At 42.5% G+C, this 16,494-nt stretch overlaps 1 protein-coding gene across 2 annotated transcripts in view; it reads left to right on the forward strand.

Annotated features, from left to right (window-relative positions):
• LOC133345054 (band 4.1-like protein 5) overlaps window positions 1-16,494 on the forward strand; it is a 37,008-nt gene that overhangs the window by 3,050 nt on the left and 17,464 nt on the right. For both annotated transcript variants that reach the window (XM_061555457.1, XM_061555459.1), the window contains exons 2-15: window positions 1,123-1,227; window positions 1,817-1,859; window positions 2,170-2,248; window positions 3,191-3,235; window positions 3,568-3,620; window positions 6,444-6,564; window positions 7,254-7,341; window positions 7,495-7,583; window positions 7,698-7,767; window positions 8,631-8,800; window positions 9,293-9,399; window positions 9,953-9,983; window positions 10,731-10,767; window positions 11,425-11,534. In XM_061555457.1, the coding sequence (XP_061411441.1) occupies window positions 1,123-1,227; window positions 1,817-1,859; window positions 2,170-2,248; window positions 3,191-3,235; window positions 3,568-3,620; window positions 6,444-6,564; window positions 7,254-7,341; window positions 7,495-7,583; window positions 7,698-7,767; window positions 8,631-8,800; window positions 9,293-9,399; window positions 9,953-9,983; window positions 10,731-10,767; window positions 11,425-11,534 (1,148 nt within the window). The remainder of the gene's footprint in view (window positions 1-1,122; window positions 1,228-1,816; window positions 1,860-2,169; window positions 2,249-3,190; window positions 3,236-3,567; window positions 3,621-6,443; window positions 6,565-7,253; window positions 7,342-7,494; window positions 7,584-7,697; window positions 7,768-8,630; window positions 8,801-9,292; window positions 9,400-9,952; window positions 9,984-10,730; window positions 10,768-11,424; window positions 11,535-16,494) is intronic.

Here is a 16,494-nt window from a genome sequence, read left to right on the forward strand (position 1 = left end):
ATAGCGTGACTTGTCTTTATTTATATCTGGCAGCATTCCACCTACGCCAGCACGTGCAAGACTCGATTTAGCCAACCGGTTACCATCTAGTCCTCAAACGAAACTTGTTGCTGAAAACCTCTTGCAGCGGCATCAACCATGAGCTTCGATGACATTTTAACATGAATACACCACTGATCGCATTGCATCGTGAAGCAGACACCGAGTTTACGTGGCCGCAACACTCAAATATACTGGCTCACATCAGCACAGTTTCACCTTGTATGCGGAAAATGCAATCTGAGCTTATTATGTTCAAATCCATATCGTAATAAAGTCTATAATTCTGTAATATTGTGCCACATACAGTAGTAGTAGCCTGTGCTGTGGGATTGCGCTAATCCCTCCGACTGGCTGAGCCAGTACTGTCACCCAGCGTGTTGCTTGTCATCATCGTTCATATAAAACGCCACTTACGGAAGCGCTGCGTCGTGTACACAGTACTAGTGTAGGTGAAGGATAAATGTGTATTTTGGGTGAAGTCTTGCTTCATCATCACCCCGCATTCTCGATGTTTAACCTTGTTATGGTTACTGTATTTGGCAAAATTATGTTGTACGATTCTAATAAAATGTTAACAATACAAACTACTATACGGCAAAGACCATTACGAATGAAGCATTCTAATTACGCACGCCTATATCAACATCGAAGTGTATCCCAAGACTCAAACGAATAAAGGGCAGTGCACACCTTCCTTGCCATTTGCCAGTTTTGAGCCAGTGATGGAAATTCCACACTACTGTTCCTGTATCTAGTCTGTAGACCACTGCGTTGACTTATCGCAAATAAGTTTGCATTTAATTGGTTTGTGAGAGATTATAGGCTAAGTCAACCCCCAATTGGAATTTGCACTGACATCTAATCGTGAGTCCGACGTGTTGTCACATTGACACCTGCCCGGATATACTTGTATGTCGCCACCTCTTTGTGGAAAAGTGTCTTTCGTGGCGGTATATTTCTGGCTCCACTTGGATGTTGCTGCACATGTATTCCTAACCCAGATGGCAGAAAGGAAAGCGCATGCTTATGGCCACTCTAAAGCGTTCTTTCTCATGAAGGTAGCATGTTGTCGTTGCGCAGAAAAAGGCGGTGGGCCAAGACCTCTTTGATCAAGTGATGTACCACCTGGACATCCTGGAGGTCGACTACTTCGGCCTGCAATTCATGGACTCGGCACAAGTCTCCGTAAGGGAGCCTTTCACAATCTCATTCCAGTGTCAGCAGCAGACACAATAATGGATTTTATTTTTTAATTTTCACAGAATTTCTGTACAGATCTTTATTGACAGTTGTTCGGTAAAAAAATGCATTAATGTTTTGACGTAATCTCTCTGGATCAGTAGGAGCATTTCTGCAATCTGTTATTTTTGAGGCGGGGATGGTAGGCGCATGCATCATCATGTTTGATATACACCAACCTGTATAAACACAAGGTGCCTTTGAGAGATAGCACAGCAAGTAGATTGCTAATATCTTTGAAGGAGTTTTGATTGTTATCTTCTCACGGGGATTTGCCCTAGAAATTCTGGTTTTCCCCGAAATGCAAAAAAAAAATGCATTGCCAACATTTTTCCTTCCAGAACCCTCCTAAACTAATTCTGGGACTAAGTGAGGCTTTTTGGGTAAAAAAAATACATTTCATTTTTTTTATTATGACAGAAACATAGCAGAATATTAACAATATGAAGTGCTTTAGTTTATTGGCACTATTTATCATTCTAATGTGTGCCTGTCATATTGGATTGTTTTACAATTATGATTTGTTTTCATGCAGCACTGGCTGGATCACACCAAGAACATTCGGAAACAAGTAAAAAGTAAGGAATGTTACTGCTTTACCAAGCTGGTTTGGTTAATGGATGTTTGACAGTAGACCATTCAGCCATATAGATTTCCATTAACTACATGTATTGCACATGCATTTATTTACTTAAAATGTTATTGAAATATTTAGAGTTCATAAGTAGAAGTGCTATATTTAAATACATTCACTAAACACCCTTGAACTTTTAGAACAGCTAAAGGAAGGAAAGAGCCCAGGAGAGAGGTCTGCCGAGCTAACATTGCACTGCGGTGGCTTTACAAACTTTGCCATTCACAATTCCGTGCTCTCTTCGCTGCATGCAGTCGGCCCTCCCTACTGCTTCCACATGCGTGTCAAGTTCTACTCCTCGGAGCCGAACAACCTGCACGAGGAGCTCACCAGGTGCTCACCTCGGTTTCCCTCACTTGGGGCGCCCGTCTTGGAAGTGTCATGTTGGGCGATGGCAGCCAGACATGGTGCCGGCTCTCCACTGCCCCCCTTCCCCTTTGCAGGAAATTAGGGCCATGCTTGCAGAACATGCACATGTGGTCTTTTATGCCGGTAAAACAGGAAGGGGCGGTCATCGTCGTTAAAACTCGAAGTTTTGGGGTGCTGTAAACGGTTAGGAAACAAGATGCAGCGTTGTACAATTTTTTATTGTATTATTGGACAATTTCCAGGCAGTCTTTTGTGACTATCCCCAAACTTAGGAGTTTTTCTTAAATAATAATGTGTAAAAAAAAAACACCCTCCATTGTGAGCACAGTTTAATGTGCACTGGGTTGCATGTGTAGTGTTTGGCATGCCGAGTGCCGGCTGTGTAGCAGAGGCTGCCGTTGATGCGCACAAATGGTTTGTACAGCTTGTTGCTTTACTAGTCGACGCTACACGCGATCAGAGCCTGGGTTCCTGCATTTGAAAGAACGTTGCAAAGTTGAATTGTATCGTTAGATGTTATACATGTCTTGTGCTGGAAGGCAAATGTGCCATTGTTCTCAGAATGACTTATGCATGATCAGATATTTTTGGTTTTGTTGAAACCATATGGGAGGTGTCAATCATATCCTCATTGCAAGTAATTGCGCAAGCGTTCCTGTTGACATACTCAACGGCTGCTGTAATAAAAGTGGGCTGAACTTCGCATGGCATACTTATTTTGCCGTTTGAGTTTGCGTGCAGAGCTGAAACGTTGGTCAATGATTCATGTAATTTCGAGTTCTCGATCAATGCATTAATTGTTTGGTGGTAGTTTAAGAGCTCTTGGGGATGACAAAAAAAATGTGGCGGCATGCATCACAAACATCAGGCCCTTACTCCATAAGTCTCTTTTCTGTTCTCTTCTAGGTACCTGTTTGTTCTCCAGCTCAAGCAGGACATTCTCTCTGGAAAGTAAGACTTACATTTTTTATCTTTATGTGCAAGGTTGTGCTACAGCCGTCCGCAATGCTCGTGAACATCAAAAGCGTCCGCTGTGAATGTTATATTGCATAGTTGCTGAGATGAGGTTCAGCCTGTGCGCTTTGAGAGTCACTTGATATGTGAAGTGCTTGGAATTGCAGTTGGCTCCAATAATTCCCTCTGCCATCTGTGGAGTGCCCTTGGTGTACCAGCAGCCCCTCGATTGTCAAAATCTGTGCACATTTTCTTAGTTGATACTAGCCCCTCTTGCTACCACATTTTGCACTTCATGTGCTGACTTCTGATGTGGTATTTGTCTGCAGGCTCGAATGTCCCTTTGAAACGGCCGTGCAGTTGGCAACCTACAGTCTGCAGGGTAAGTCGCGCGGGAAATGGTGTTTGGAAATTTTTTGGTCATTTTATGAAACTAACTTGGCAATGAAAATGTCAAATTAAATTATATTGTTGCACCTCCGATTAGCAAGGTTGGCTACATACGGTGTGAAAGAAGTTCAACGAATATACATTGGCGATTGATTTCTCTGTCTATATTCTGTGCTCTTATTTATTCTCTGGCTTTGTTTTTCTTTCTACATTTTGTCATAACGAGTCCTTGGCCTTTTGTATTAAATATTGCAATTGACAACTCGGCAAATCACAAATCGTATAATAACCTGAACCTGTGTTTTATTGACACAAATTGACATTGAAACAGACAATTGTAAGTTAATTGAACAGAGCAGAATTCATATAGCTGAGTGAATTGCCCATAAAGATATTTAAGAGGTATTCTGGTGTTTTTTTAAAGTAAATTGCCGACATTACATGTACATTGATAAAATAGGGTGATGAAGTAAATTTGCATTTAGTACCTTGTTTTGATTGAATATAGGCTCTTTTTGCAATCAAATGTCCAGGTTATATATACACACATGGGCAATATTATGCAAACAGGGCAGTGTGTGCTGGTGAGTTGTGGATTTATAGCAGGATAAATAAAATACTTGGCCAGTATCTTTATTCGTTCACATACAGCCCTTTAATCAGTCCACTGAACAAGGGCCCCTCCCCATACCACTTGGGGGTCACATGGGTTATTTAGAGCATACTTCACCATGCTGGTCAGCACATGTTACGTCGGCTGAGTATTGATCTACTGTCTAAATATGTTAAGGATAGTTAAGCAAAATCAACTGTCAGAGTTCTTTATTCTGCATTCGTAAACAATTAAGCCTGCAAGATAAGCGTCACATTCTCACAAGGAAGTGCACATAAGTCAGTCCCATAATTTAGTTACCCTTTTGCTGTTAATCGAAGAGCATTCCGTTGAATAGTCCACTACGAACAATTTTTGCTGTCCATTCCTTGTCACTAATGTGCACCGTATTCGTTTTTTTGTGCAAATGGTCATCTGAGCGTGCGACGTCTGTGCTTCTAGGCAGGTTGGAGGAAGGTTACAAGAATCAAATTGCATACAGTGATTGTTGAATGCTGGCTAAATAGCCGATGGATGTTTCACTCTTTCAAGTTCACAAACAAACAGTGAAAGATGGCGATGGCTTTGGAAGGCTTTTATTCAGCAGTAAATGAACGTCGATGATGAATAAGACAAGCGATCCTGACAAAACGCCAGATTTTCCACTCAACTGGATTTGTACAGCTTTGTAATGTTAAGTCCCTCAAAGTGCTTCAGGCACAGGTACTTGTCTGCTCATGAAGCAAATGGGCTGCTTTTGTGGTTCGTTCACACATACCACAGGGCAAGAGCGAGTTGGTGTACGGGGTGTGTCTGCCGAAAAGATGTGAACAAAATAAAGGCTGCAACACCAATTGATTGAGCAACTTCACCTGCAGCCCCTCTGCCATTCTTTATTAGATGGTTAAAACAATTACTTGCTAATGATGTGTTGGCAGTGGTGCACAGTGGCATTTAATTTAAAACGATCAAAACGTTCGTCAATCGCAGTGCCTTAATAGAAGGCCGTTGCCTGAAACATGAACTATGTATATCTTTCTTTTTTCAAGGCAATGTGTTATTTAGGAATGTGATTTTTTGTATTTGATGGTTGTTTTTTGGATATTTGTGGTCAGAAATCTTGGTGGCTTCTATCATCATCACTGTTTTCATTTTAAGCACAGTTTGTGATTGTTCAAAGTGGCTTTTTACATTTGTATTGACTCTCTAGTCCCTGACTTTGCGCTTGGAATTCTATTTGCAGTGAACTGATAGGAGAAGTAATGTTTTAAAGTATGTTTACTTGTTCAGTAATGAAACCCTTGATTTTATGGAAAGCCTGAAGATTTATTTCAGCCTTTCTTTGTAAATAATTCAACGGGAAAACTGGCTTCCATTGTAACTGTAAGATTGTCCCCACATCCATGTACTTTCAAGTGTACGTAGGAAGCTACTGCAAAACTAAACTTTTTATTTTACCAGGTAAGGCCCACTGCTGAGCTATATAGCTTTATCAGAAGTGGCTTGGCCACAAATGATAGCCCAATTCAGTAATTTATGATGTGTAAATTTATAGCAGCCAAATACTCTAAACGCATGTTTCTAAATGTGGAAGGAAAACCCAGGGGACCTAGAGAAAAATCCACGTAACCACGAGGAAAACATGCAAACTACGAATATACAGGCATCTGGGTTGGGATCGCACCCATGACCTGCATACAACTGCATATATTTAACATCTCACCACCGCGGTGCCCTAAGTGTCAGTGTCCCAACATCAGTACTCTAGCCATACACAATCCAAAGTGACAATTTAACTAATCACAGGTCTCATCTTGGTCAATTCAACTTAACATGTGTACCTGATCCAGTAGGTGAGCATCATCACTGGCAACACACAAATATCTGGGTATTGTGGATGCTACACTTTTCTCCAATTCTGTCATACCAGCTTTGATAGGTACCCACAATATTAGTACTTGATTTGAATCTTGATTTGAAGCTTTCGTGACTGCAGGAATCTATACTTTTTGGTTCTTTCGGTAAAGTCACGTAGGTATAAAAATCTAATAAAAAATCAATATATCACGATGTTTCGATCGCAACACAACCGGTAACAGTACTTACCATAACAATAACAGTACTTACCACAATAACGCTAAACCGGAAAGTATAGGCCGTCTTGCATGAGTACGTGCCACCTCTATCGACCCCATTACTTACACACGCATGTGATTTTCACAGCGGAGCTGGGAGACTGTGATCCCGTGGAGCACACCCCTGCGTTGGTGTCAGAGTTTCGCTTCATCCCGAGCCAGTCGGAGGAGATGGAGGAAGCCATCCTGGACAAGTGGAAGGAGTGCAGGTGCTCGTCATGTGCTCGTCCTGTCCTGTCACTGGGTGGTCATGATATGCAGCTGCTATGGCCAAAATAAACAAGACTACGAACCCTATATTTTTGGCCCCTCGTATTTCCGTTCATGGTTTACAAGCTCACCTTCCCGAAAACAAATAAAAGCACCCCTATCACATTTGCAAGGGATGTTCTAGTTGAGCTGATCTAGCTTGTGTAAAGTATGTAACGTAAACCAAAAGGTATACATATATGGAGTGAATATTTAGCTGTTATCTTAAAATGTTATTTATTTTAAAATTTGTATTTTACATTCAAATGAACACGACACAATGTACACTTTGTTGAGGACGACGCTGTGTGGGTGTATTCGGTGTACTGCTTACAATGAACTCCAGTCTTTAGTTTTTACTGTGTTGGTTTTGTCGTAAACTTTATCATTTGACTTGGGTATGCATACAAGTCATTAGCTGAGCTCTCTGATGTAGAGCACTGTGATTCATGGCAGGGTATTGATAGGATGCGACGGTACTGGCTGCGAGCTAAATAACTAGGCAATAAACGCTTTTCATGACAATAAAGGTTACAGTACTATGCCTGTCAAATGTACTTGAGGTAACATTGACTGGCTAATACAGTGTAGATCTGTGTGTGTTTTGTTGAAGATGCCTAAAGTTGATATGCCTGCCATTTCTGCACAGGGGACAGACACCTGCACAGGCTGAGCTGAATTACCTGAACAAGGCAAAGTGGCTTGAAATGTATGGTGTGGACATGCACTCTGTGAAGGTATATAGCGCAGTTGGCTACATACGGTGCGAACAAAGTTCAACATAATTAGTATCACAATTACGTTGTGGACTGTACATGGAGGTGACATTGCTTCGTGAAAAATGCCCAATGTGTGCATTTACTGAGCAGCTCTTTTGCCTTTCTTTGCAGGGAAGGGATGGCAATGAATACTCATTGGGGCTCACACCCACTGGGGTTTTGGTGTTTGAGGGAGAAAACAAAATTGGCCTCTTCTTCTGGTAAGATCACAACTCCTTTTAGAGCACATATTTGTCATATATTGAGCACAGTGTCACAGTTTTGTTAGTTTTGACGTCAGCTTTTACTGACACGGATCATGCTCTGTTTTTAAGGCCCAAAATTACGAGGTTGGACTTCAAGAGGACCAAGTTGACCTTGGTGGTCGTTGAGGATGATGATCAGGTAAAGTGTTGCTTTGTGATCGATGAAGCGTTGAGAATGATTGGTGTCTCTCTCAGAATTTGTCAAGTGCCATGCATTCGCCATGTCCCCGGCCACCAGCCTCGTCACACAATAATAATAATAATAATGCAATTTATAACGCGCGCAAATTTGCGGATGTAACGGCCGCAACTGAGAGGCGCGGAGCCAAGCTCAGAGTCACTCTAAAGCGCGTGGTTATAGAGGTGAGTTTTTAAGTCTCTCTTGAAGGAGGTGATTGAGGTGATGCTGCGAATCTGCAGAGGGATAGTGTTCCAGACTGTTGGGGCTGCCACCGAGAAGTGGCGCATAGACACGACCATCCTGGATCTGGGTATCAAGAGGAGGTCGTGAGTCGCGTTGCGCAGGCATCTGCCGTGTGCTGAGCTGCAAGTTGTCAATAATGAAGAAAGGTACGGCGGGCAGGCAGATGTGAAGGCATCGTGGCAGAGGCAGGCGATCTTGTATCTGACCCTACTGGTGATGGGTAGCCAGTTGAGGGCACGGAGAGAGGCTAGTGAGTCGAGACGGGGATGAGTGTGGCCAATGACGACGCGTGCCAGGTTGTTTTGTAGTCCTTGAAGTTTTTTTAGGTTGCCGGTGGATGTCCAGACTAGGACGGAGTTGCAATAGTCAAGGCGAGACCCAACTATGCAACATGCCAATGTGTTGGTAATTTCAGTGGAAATGAGAGGACGTAGGTGTCTGAGAGCCTTCAGGTGAAAGTTACTTGAACTGATAAAATATGATTGGTTTGACGGTCGAAGGATAAAGTTGAATCTAGGATGACACCGAGGTAGCAAAAACATCTGCCTTTCATCCTGCTCCCTCCTGACTGGTTTCAGGCCAAGGAGCAGGAGCATACCTTTGTCTTCAGACTCGACCACCCGAAGGCGTGCAAGCACCTGTGGAAGTGTGCGGTGGAGCATCATGCCTTCTTTCGATTGCGAGGCCCCTCGAAGACTAACGCCGACCCCAGCAGCTTCATCCGCATGGGATCGCGGTTTCGCTTCAGGTGTGTGATTGTGCGAACCGCTCACGAGAAAACTCGCTCGTGGTGGTCCATTGCTGCCTGGTCTGGCATACGTGCTTGTTTTGAATCAGATATGTATACATCATTACGAAAATGTGTTGATATCGGACACAATCGTTCGATTCTAATATTTGCACACTTAATTGAAAATACTTGATATTTACACCTTAAATGTCATGTGCTTTTTTGCATCAAGTTGTAAATAATTTACAAAATGGCTAAGTACACGAGCATGCACCCAACTTTGCCTTTCACCATTCTCTAATGATATTGGAAATGTGTTTTATACATTTATTACACAATTTTTATGTACCTTTCAAATTAGCGTCACATTAATCTTAATTTCACAACATTGTGTAACTTTTGGCATCCATGTCTGTCACTTCAGTTGCATGATTGATTTCGATTTTGCCTGCTGAAGTGTTCGTTATTCCAGACATGTGAGGCTCATGTTGTTCCGCTGTTTGCTGCCAGTGGACGGACAGAGTTCCAGGCAACAAAAGTGAGTAAGGCACGGAGAACATCATCGTTTGAGCGCAGGCCAAGCAAGCGCTACACCAGGAGAGCCTCTTTCCAGAAAGGTAATGTGGGATGTGTGTATAGCATGTCCATGTCAATATAGCCATCGTTTCTTGTGCTGCTGTTGTCGATAGTCTCTGGTCTTGCATTCAGCGTATTTCCTTGCTCAAACGATCAATGGGGCAAGCCCGCAACCAGCAACTGAAATTCCTAATTCCCATGGCAGGCGCCGTTTTCTCCATAGGTCAACACTGTTGACTTAAATCAACCCCATAGGGATATTAAAGTGAACCAACCTCTGACTGGAATTTGAACTTGTATTCTTCTGATGGCGAGTCAATTGCTCTAACCACTGCATCACCCATATCTTGCATTTACACGTTTATTTCAGTGAAATATATCAATTATTCAGAATGTGTTTTCATATACTCAAATCTAAATGTGAATAAAAGTTTTGGCTCATGGTTATTTCATTAAAACGCCACATTTTCCAGTGTTAAAAATGATAAACCGAATCTTATATGATTTACAGTTGTCTTCATATGCAATATACTTTACTGCTGTACATATAAATGCTGTCATATTAAACATTGTTTCACTGCCTATTGTGTGCAGCATCAGTTGGACAAAGGAATTTGCCATCACTGTAAGTAATTTTAACCAAATGCTACTCGTAGGGATTACATTGTTTCGCGAAATAGTATTGATGTACACTACACTATGAGACCTCCTTGACCGGGAGCAAACTATAGTAATAGGTTTTTACCCTTTTATCTGGTACAAAAACTGACACCTTTATACAAGGGATCATGTTTGCAATAACCACAGTACAAGCCAGTCAAAATGCAAACAAAAAGAGACAACTCTGATTATGATATGCACTGTCCTTGAAGTTGATTGGTCCACACCCGAGACAGCTTTTCTTAGAGCCTAGTCTCCATTGGTGTTGGACTCATAGTGTAAATGCTTACCCCGAGCTCTCAATACTCTGATAGTCCGCTGTTTTTGAGTTGTACGCCTTTTGGCGTCATCTGGTCCAACACCAATGGAGACTCGGCTCTAAGAAAAGCTGTCTCGGGTGTGGACCGATCAATTTCAAGGATAGTGCATATCATCAGAGTTGTTTCTTTTTGTTTGCATTTTGACTGCTTGTGTTGTGGTTATTGCAAACATGATCCCTTGTATAAAGGTGTCAGTTTTTGTACCAGATAAAAGGGTAAAAACCTATTACTATAGTATTGATGTTGTGTACTGCAGGCATATAAATGTCTTGCTTTGTTTTCACCTTGTCAGTAATGATGCACACAGGTGTATTTTGTTGTAATATTCTCGTGATGGTATGCTTGATTCATCGTGTGATTTCATTCACTGGGTGTTTTCTTTTTTCTAACAGAAGCCCCGAAAAGAACCGTAATCAGCATGCCCAGCAGGTAGTGTGTTTGCTCTTATTCTTTCATATCTGAATATTTATTACATGTTAGGTGCCACTCTACGTACGTGTAACATAATGGGGACACATTGGCAACCAAAGGCTGACGTGGTTGTCATTGTCATACCTGGTGGCCACATTTAATATATTTCACTATTTAAATCGCAGTTTCAAAGATTGACATACATCAGATGCATCAGTTTAACATGTAGGCTTTCGCAACCAGTATTATTCATAATAAAGGCGTTTGTGTTAGATCGCGTGAGTATAAATGTGTCACAACCCTTCACTACCCGACACGGCCAATCAGTGAGAAATGTGTCATGTTAATAAAACGCCATTTAGTTACTTCTTCAGCCCACCGGTGTGTTTGAAGATTGAATCCGCAACAATTAGAATTTGAAACGATGTTTCGCTGGATATGGACTCATCTCTTTAAATCTTCATCAATGGTAAATGCTTGGGTTTGTACATCTTAATAAACATTTGCTTTAATATTGTTCCCCATTTTAGTGGTTTAATTCACAGTCACATTGATAACTTGGCTCACTGACCCCCCCCCCACCCCCACAAGACTCTTAAGGGTTTAGATAGGCTAAATGCTAAAGCCATATATTCTTCATGTGTTGATTCTCGCTACCTTTCGTTTGACATGTAGCCCTGGAACCGCCCTGCCGTGCCCGTGGCAGCCCCCATTCCCTCGGGACACATACCCCTGGAGGTGGCACAGCTGCCTGCAAGCCCTGGGAGTCATGCGGCTGAGAGGAGGTGAGGCTCGGCAGGGCAGGGCCCACCACTCGCTGCCAGGGTGTGGCGACGTGAGGTTGGCGCTTGTGTGCGCACTGTATTAATTAAACAGGACACATAACCCCGCGGTAGCTACTGCCGTGGTGATCCAACTGCTGTACCGCAAACAGAATCTCCCCAGCAGTTTTGCCTCTTTACTTGTAAATTCACAAGTGAAATTAATTAATGTTGGTTGAAAATTATTTACAGTTAAGTGATTTCTTTAATTGGAACTAAATGCTTACATTTGGGTGTATGATAGTTACACGTAAGGTTTTTGCACCCTTTGTTCAAACTTAAATGCATGGGTGCCTAACTCTTTAATGTCAATTCCATTTGCCTCATTTGATCTTATGACATTATTTATCAAGCACTGATGAAGTAGTGGGCAAGGTGTGCTATGTTTTTTCCCCATGTAGTTAGACTCTCCGTGCATGTTCATGATGCGACTGTTTTTGTGTTGTGCATGTCGTGCTCTATTTGCTTGGATTTGCTCTGTGCGTCCACCCTGCCTTGATGCTGTCACATAGACTGCTTGCTGGCGCTGCTGGCAATGTGTGCTGATAATCCTATCTGCCAGCACGCGTGCTCTCTTAAGCTATGGGGTGGTGGGATTCTCAAATGGTGCTGGGTGCTCAATCTTAAACACTATGTGGTGGTGGTGGTGGTGGTGATGGTGGTTTCTTTGTTTTTTTTTTATTCCTACTGATCACTGCATGGCTTGATTTCAAGACTGTCTTCATAACATGTTTATATCATACGCAAGGAATCAATGTACCTACTACCTCTCCTGTTTGAGTTGTCTTAGCAGTAATCTTGAACATTGTAGTATTGCCATTTAATCACTCAGGAGTTTTTACTTTGTATTATTTGGGAAAACTGTAAACGATTTATAAACAAAACAGACGTGAATGTAATCAACTTTGGCAAGGCAGATTTTTCATCCTATGATTGTGACAGAATGTCTTTCTGCGTCACACAGACCTGGTTCTGCAATGGATTATCAGATTTGTTTTGGGCTCTGTTGCATGGTGAACTGCTCAGTGAATGCACGGCTTGCTGCGTTTTTTTGCTTTGCTTTTAAGGTTGCTTAGTGTCAACCAGTTTACTTTCTTTGCCTTTGGGGTATTTGGACACTTCTTGTGACCCGTAACTGTCGGCCACCTCTGTGTGACCCCCTACATGCTTGCAGATGAATGCTGGTCATGTTCCTGATCTGTGCAGGTCTTTATAATTCTAGCCCAGTTCTTCCCTGACCACCTTATTGTACCTTAACTAATGTTAAAAATAATGAGCACGGTAGAGTAACTGTGAAGCAATTCCCAATTGCTTCTTAATAAGTCTTGAGTTTCATGTTGCTACGTGTTTCGCATGACTGAAAGAGAAAACAGAATCCTTCATTCTGGGGATTGTTAGAGGAGGTGGTTTTTGAATGCTCTGTGTTAAATATCATCCCGGGCGCACGCAGATGCTTTCGTGCGACACCGATTTGATTACTTTCTGATGCATTGTGTAAAATGCACAGAGAATCTGGTGAAGGTAGAGGAGGACGGCTCACATTTTACAAGCAAGTGGATGCGCTGATGGAATGCCGCACATGGCTTTGTCTTCCCCATAAATGCACACCTCTTGATTTTCCTGCTGAAGGAAGAGATTGTTTTACTTATTTATTTTCACTTGAATAGCCCTTTTGAACAGTTCCTCTGCATCGGTTAAAGGCTTCGATTGAGAATTATTATTTTTATGTGGGACTGGGACTGCATTGCTGGCACAAATGCTTGACCTGCATGGAAATTAAGCAATGTGACATCTCTTAACACATTTACTGCATGGACACGATGGTGCAATGATAGATTTTCTATGAAAATCTTCTCTTCACTTATGACATGAAATTTCTGCATTTGGATGAATCTCTGCTCTCACTTACTGATTCTGCATGGGGACTATCCCATCCCTTCCTATGGAATGCCTGATGCTGCTCTTCGACAAAAGCTTGCCTGCATTCACCGTATTTGGAAAACACGTGCTAATGTCCGGTTGTTGCCATTTCCTACGAAGCAGGTCAGAATTACCAGCCAGCCACAACGGTGGGAACCCCAGAAGGCCCTCGGGCGATGGGTACAACCAGGCTGTGCAGGAGAAGAACCTGAAAAATTGTGGCAGCACTGGGCCACCCCCACCCCACCAACCGCCATCATACCAGCAGCAGCGACAGCCGCCACCCTACCAGCAGCCACCACCCAGGCCCCATGCTACTGAGCTGTGATGGGACAACTGCCATCAACAACACTTCGTGAACGTCCGTTCATTTTAATTGATTTTGTGTTTCTGAATAGCACCAATGTCACCGTTGGCCGACTGCTACATCAGAAGTTATCACATAGAACCCTGTATGTGTGTTGAAGTGGGGAAAATATTCTGCATCTGAAAAAAATCAGCTGGCTGAAATGGCCGACATGGAAAAAAACCCACAACCATGTTTTTACCATCAACACTAAAAAACATGCTACTGTATCCTTTCCAATCAGTCCAAGGGTCTGCCTTCTGATCCTTCATCAGCATCTATAGTCAAGTGTGTGGACGTCTTCACAAGGATGAAGGTCAACCAATGATAACTTAGTTGCCAACTCTTGGATTTTCAACACCCAGGCCAGACAATGGGTGAAAAAGGGAATATTTTTGATCGGCAGTTTTGGCATTCTTACACTGATTGCACATTAGAATCCTCCTATCTGAACACGTTGCTACCCTCCGATTTTTAAAACGTTCAATTTGTGACCTGCCAGATAACTAAAACACCAAGATCTTCAGCTATATTTTATATTGACTGGGCAGTAAGCATGAGTCTTGTGACTAATACCACGATGCAAGTTGTACTCTGCTATCTCAGTCGCTCCATGTGACTTGTAATTCAGGGCACTGCACTGCAATGCACCCCGCAGCTCTATTTGCATACGGGAGAGTGGGGTCCTGTGTGCGTAGGGGCAGCCTCGCCACACGGTACGATGGGGTTGTAAAATGCGGCTGGGACGATGGTTCCAGGCACTCGTGTCGCCGGCACCAAGGCCACGCCAGGCTATGCCAGAAGCGCTGCTGGTTACACTGAGTGCAAGCGGGGGGGGGGGGGGGGGGGCCTGTTTGGATACCGGGGCTTCGGATATGAGGTGTTCTACTGTGCTTGAAAGCATGCCTTTGTGCGCCATGCCGCATGTTCATGGGTGGCCTGGGGATGTAATTGCCGCCCCATTTCACTGTGAAACCTTTCCCCCAAATTGGTCACACAACCAGGATGGGAACTGGGGCCATTAAAGGGAGTGTGCCCTTTCCACGAGTCTCTTTGTGCACCATCCTCTTTAATATTCCCTGTGTACGTCGCTGCTCATGTGGGCACAATGAGATATTTGATGCTGTGTGGCTCGGCCACTTGACACCTAAACGATTTTGGTTTACAAAATGACATTATTTATCAAATTGTACATTCGCCGGCATCTGCGTTGTGTGGTGGTGGTGGTGTTGGAAGTGTTGGTGGTGGTCACGCTTGCACTTAGTTGTGGTCCATCGACTTTTAAAAGCATGTTGAATCGAGTGCTGATACGTTAATGTAGTTCGGCTTTAAGATGTTGTGGCACGCCGATAAATGGGTCCTGTCTGTACGAACGTGTAATGCCTAAAACTCTCTTGGTAATGGGTTTTTTTTATCACATGAACCGTGTACACCTTACCAAATATAGATGCTGACATTAAAAAAACCAAAAGTATCTGGAAGAATTTAGATTTCCGAGTGGGATGTTTTACAAATGGGTGCGGGTAGCTAGTGTTTACATTGCTGTAGAATACAAGTGAATGACCTCACGCTCAGCTTGATGAGAGTGTGCACAGCGCTAGTGACATACAACGACCACGAATGATTCGGCACAATTGCAGGGCCAATGTCCACTCATTTGTAAAATCGGGTAAGTGCCTTAAGTTTAACAATAATTGAAAGAAAATTTAAAAAAATCAGGTTTACAATGTTTATTAGTTAGGCGATTAATTATTAATACAACAGACATCAACATGGAAATATGGGGTTTAATGCTTGATGAGCTGCTTGCTTTTAAACTTTTTAAAACCACGAGTTCCGTGTTGCCAAGTCGGAACACTGCGTGCCGCTTGTATTTTAGAACGAGAATTGACACTGGCAACAAGGGCAAATAGAGGGGCAGATTTGTGCTTTGGCACTTTTAAGATCAATTTTATATTAAGAGTTCTACGCAAGTGTTTCGAGGTAAATCCTAAATCAGTGACAAGACCGTATTCTGATTTCCAAAATAATGAATATTTTACTATTCAATTTTAATTTACCGTTTGTTGTGTGTTTTATGCAGCAGTGTTTTAGTTAATTGAGGGTGGGGGGAAACTGCACTTTATTTGTTAAGGAATGTGTATAGTTATTTGCCAATATATAATCCGATTTTTTTCTGTAAGTAGATTTTTATTGACTGCATGATTTCTCATGATCCATGAAAGTGATGTCATTTGTAGAATTGGTTGTAGCTAGGTTTCATTCTGCATGCATTTTGCTTGTGTTTTCATTAACTGGGTGGGACATGGAGTGACACTCGGTGAAGACGTTTCAATGCCACGACCGCATATTCATGTATGTCTTACGTGGTTAGCACATGCTTGGTTCGTGCCAGATTGAAAAGAGACGGCGCCACACCAAGACATCGTAACTCTGCCATGTTTGACATCATTGTTTACCTCCCAAATTGTGTCATGGCCCGTTTTGTGAGAGTGGTGTGTAATGTATGAAAACGTTTTCACTTGCCCAGTGGGATGTGCATTTTCAGATCTGTGCCTAAACTTAGTGTATGCATTCCACTTGTTTATGATCATAAATGAACTTTCTGCAGCAGTAGCACTTGGTTATTAAAATGTTTTGCATCCATTTCTGCACACC

The sequence above is a fragment of the Lethenteron reissneri genome, chromosome 21 (assembly GCF_015708825.2).
Source record: "Lethenteron reissneri isolate LAM-NWPU_2019-01 chromosome 21, ASM1570882v1, whole genome shotgun sequence".
In the NCBI taxonomy this organism is placed as follows: domain Eukaryota; kingdom Metazoa; phylum Chordata; class Hyperoartia; order Petromyzontiformes; family Petromyzontidae; genus Lethenteron; species Lethenteron reissneri.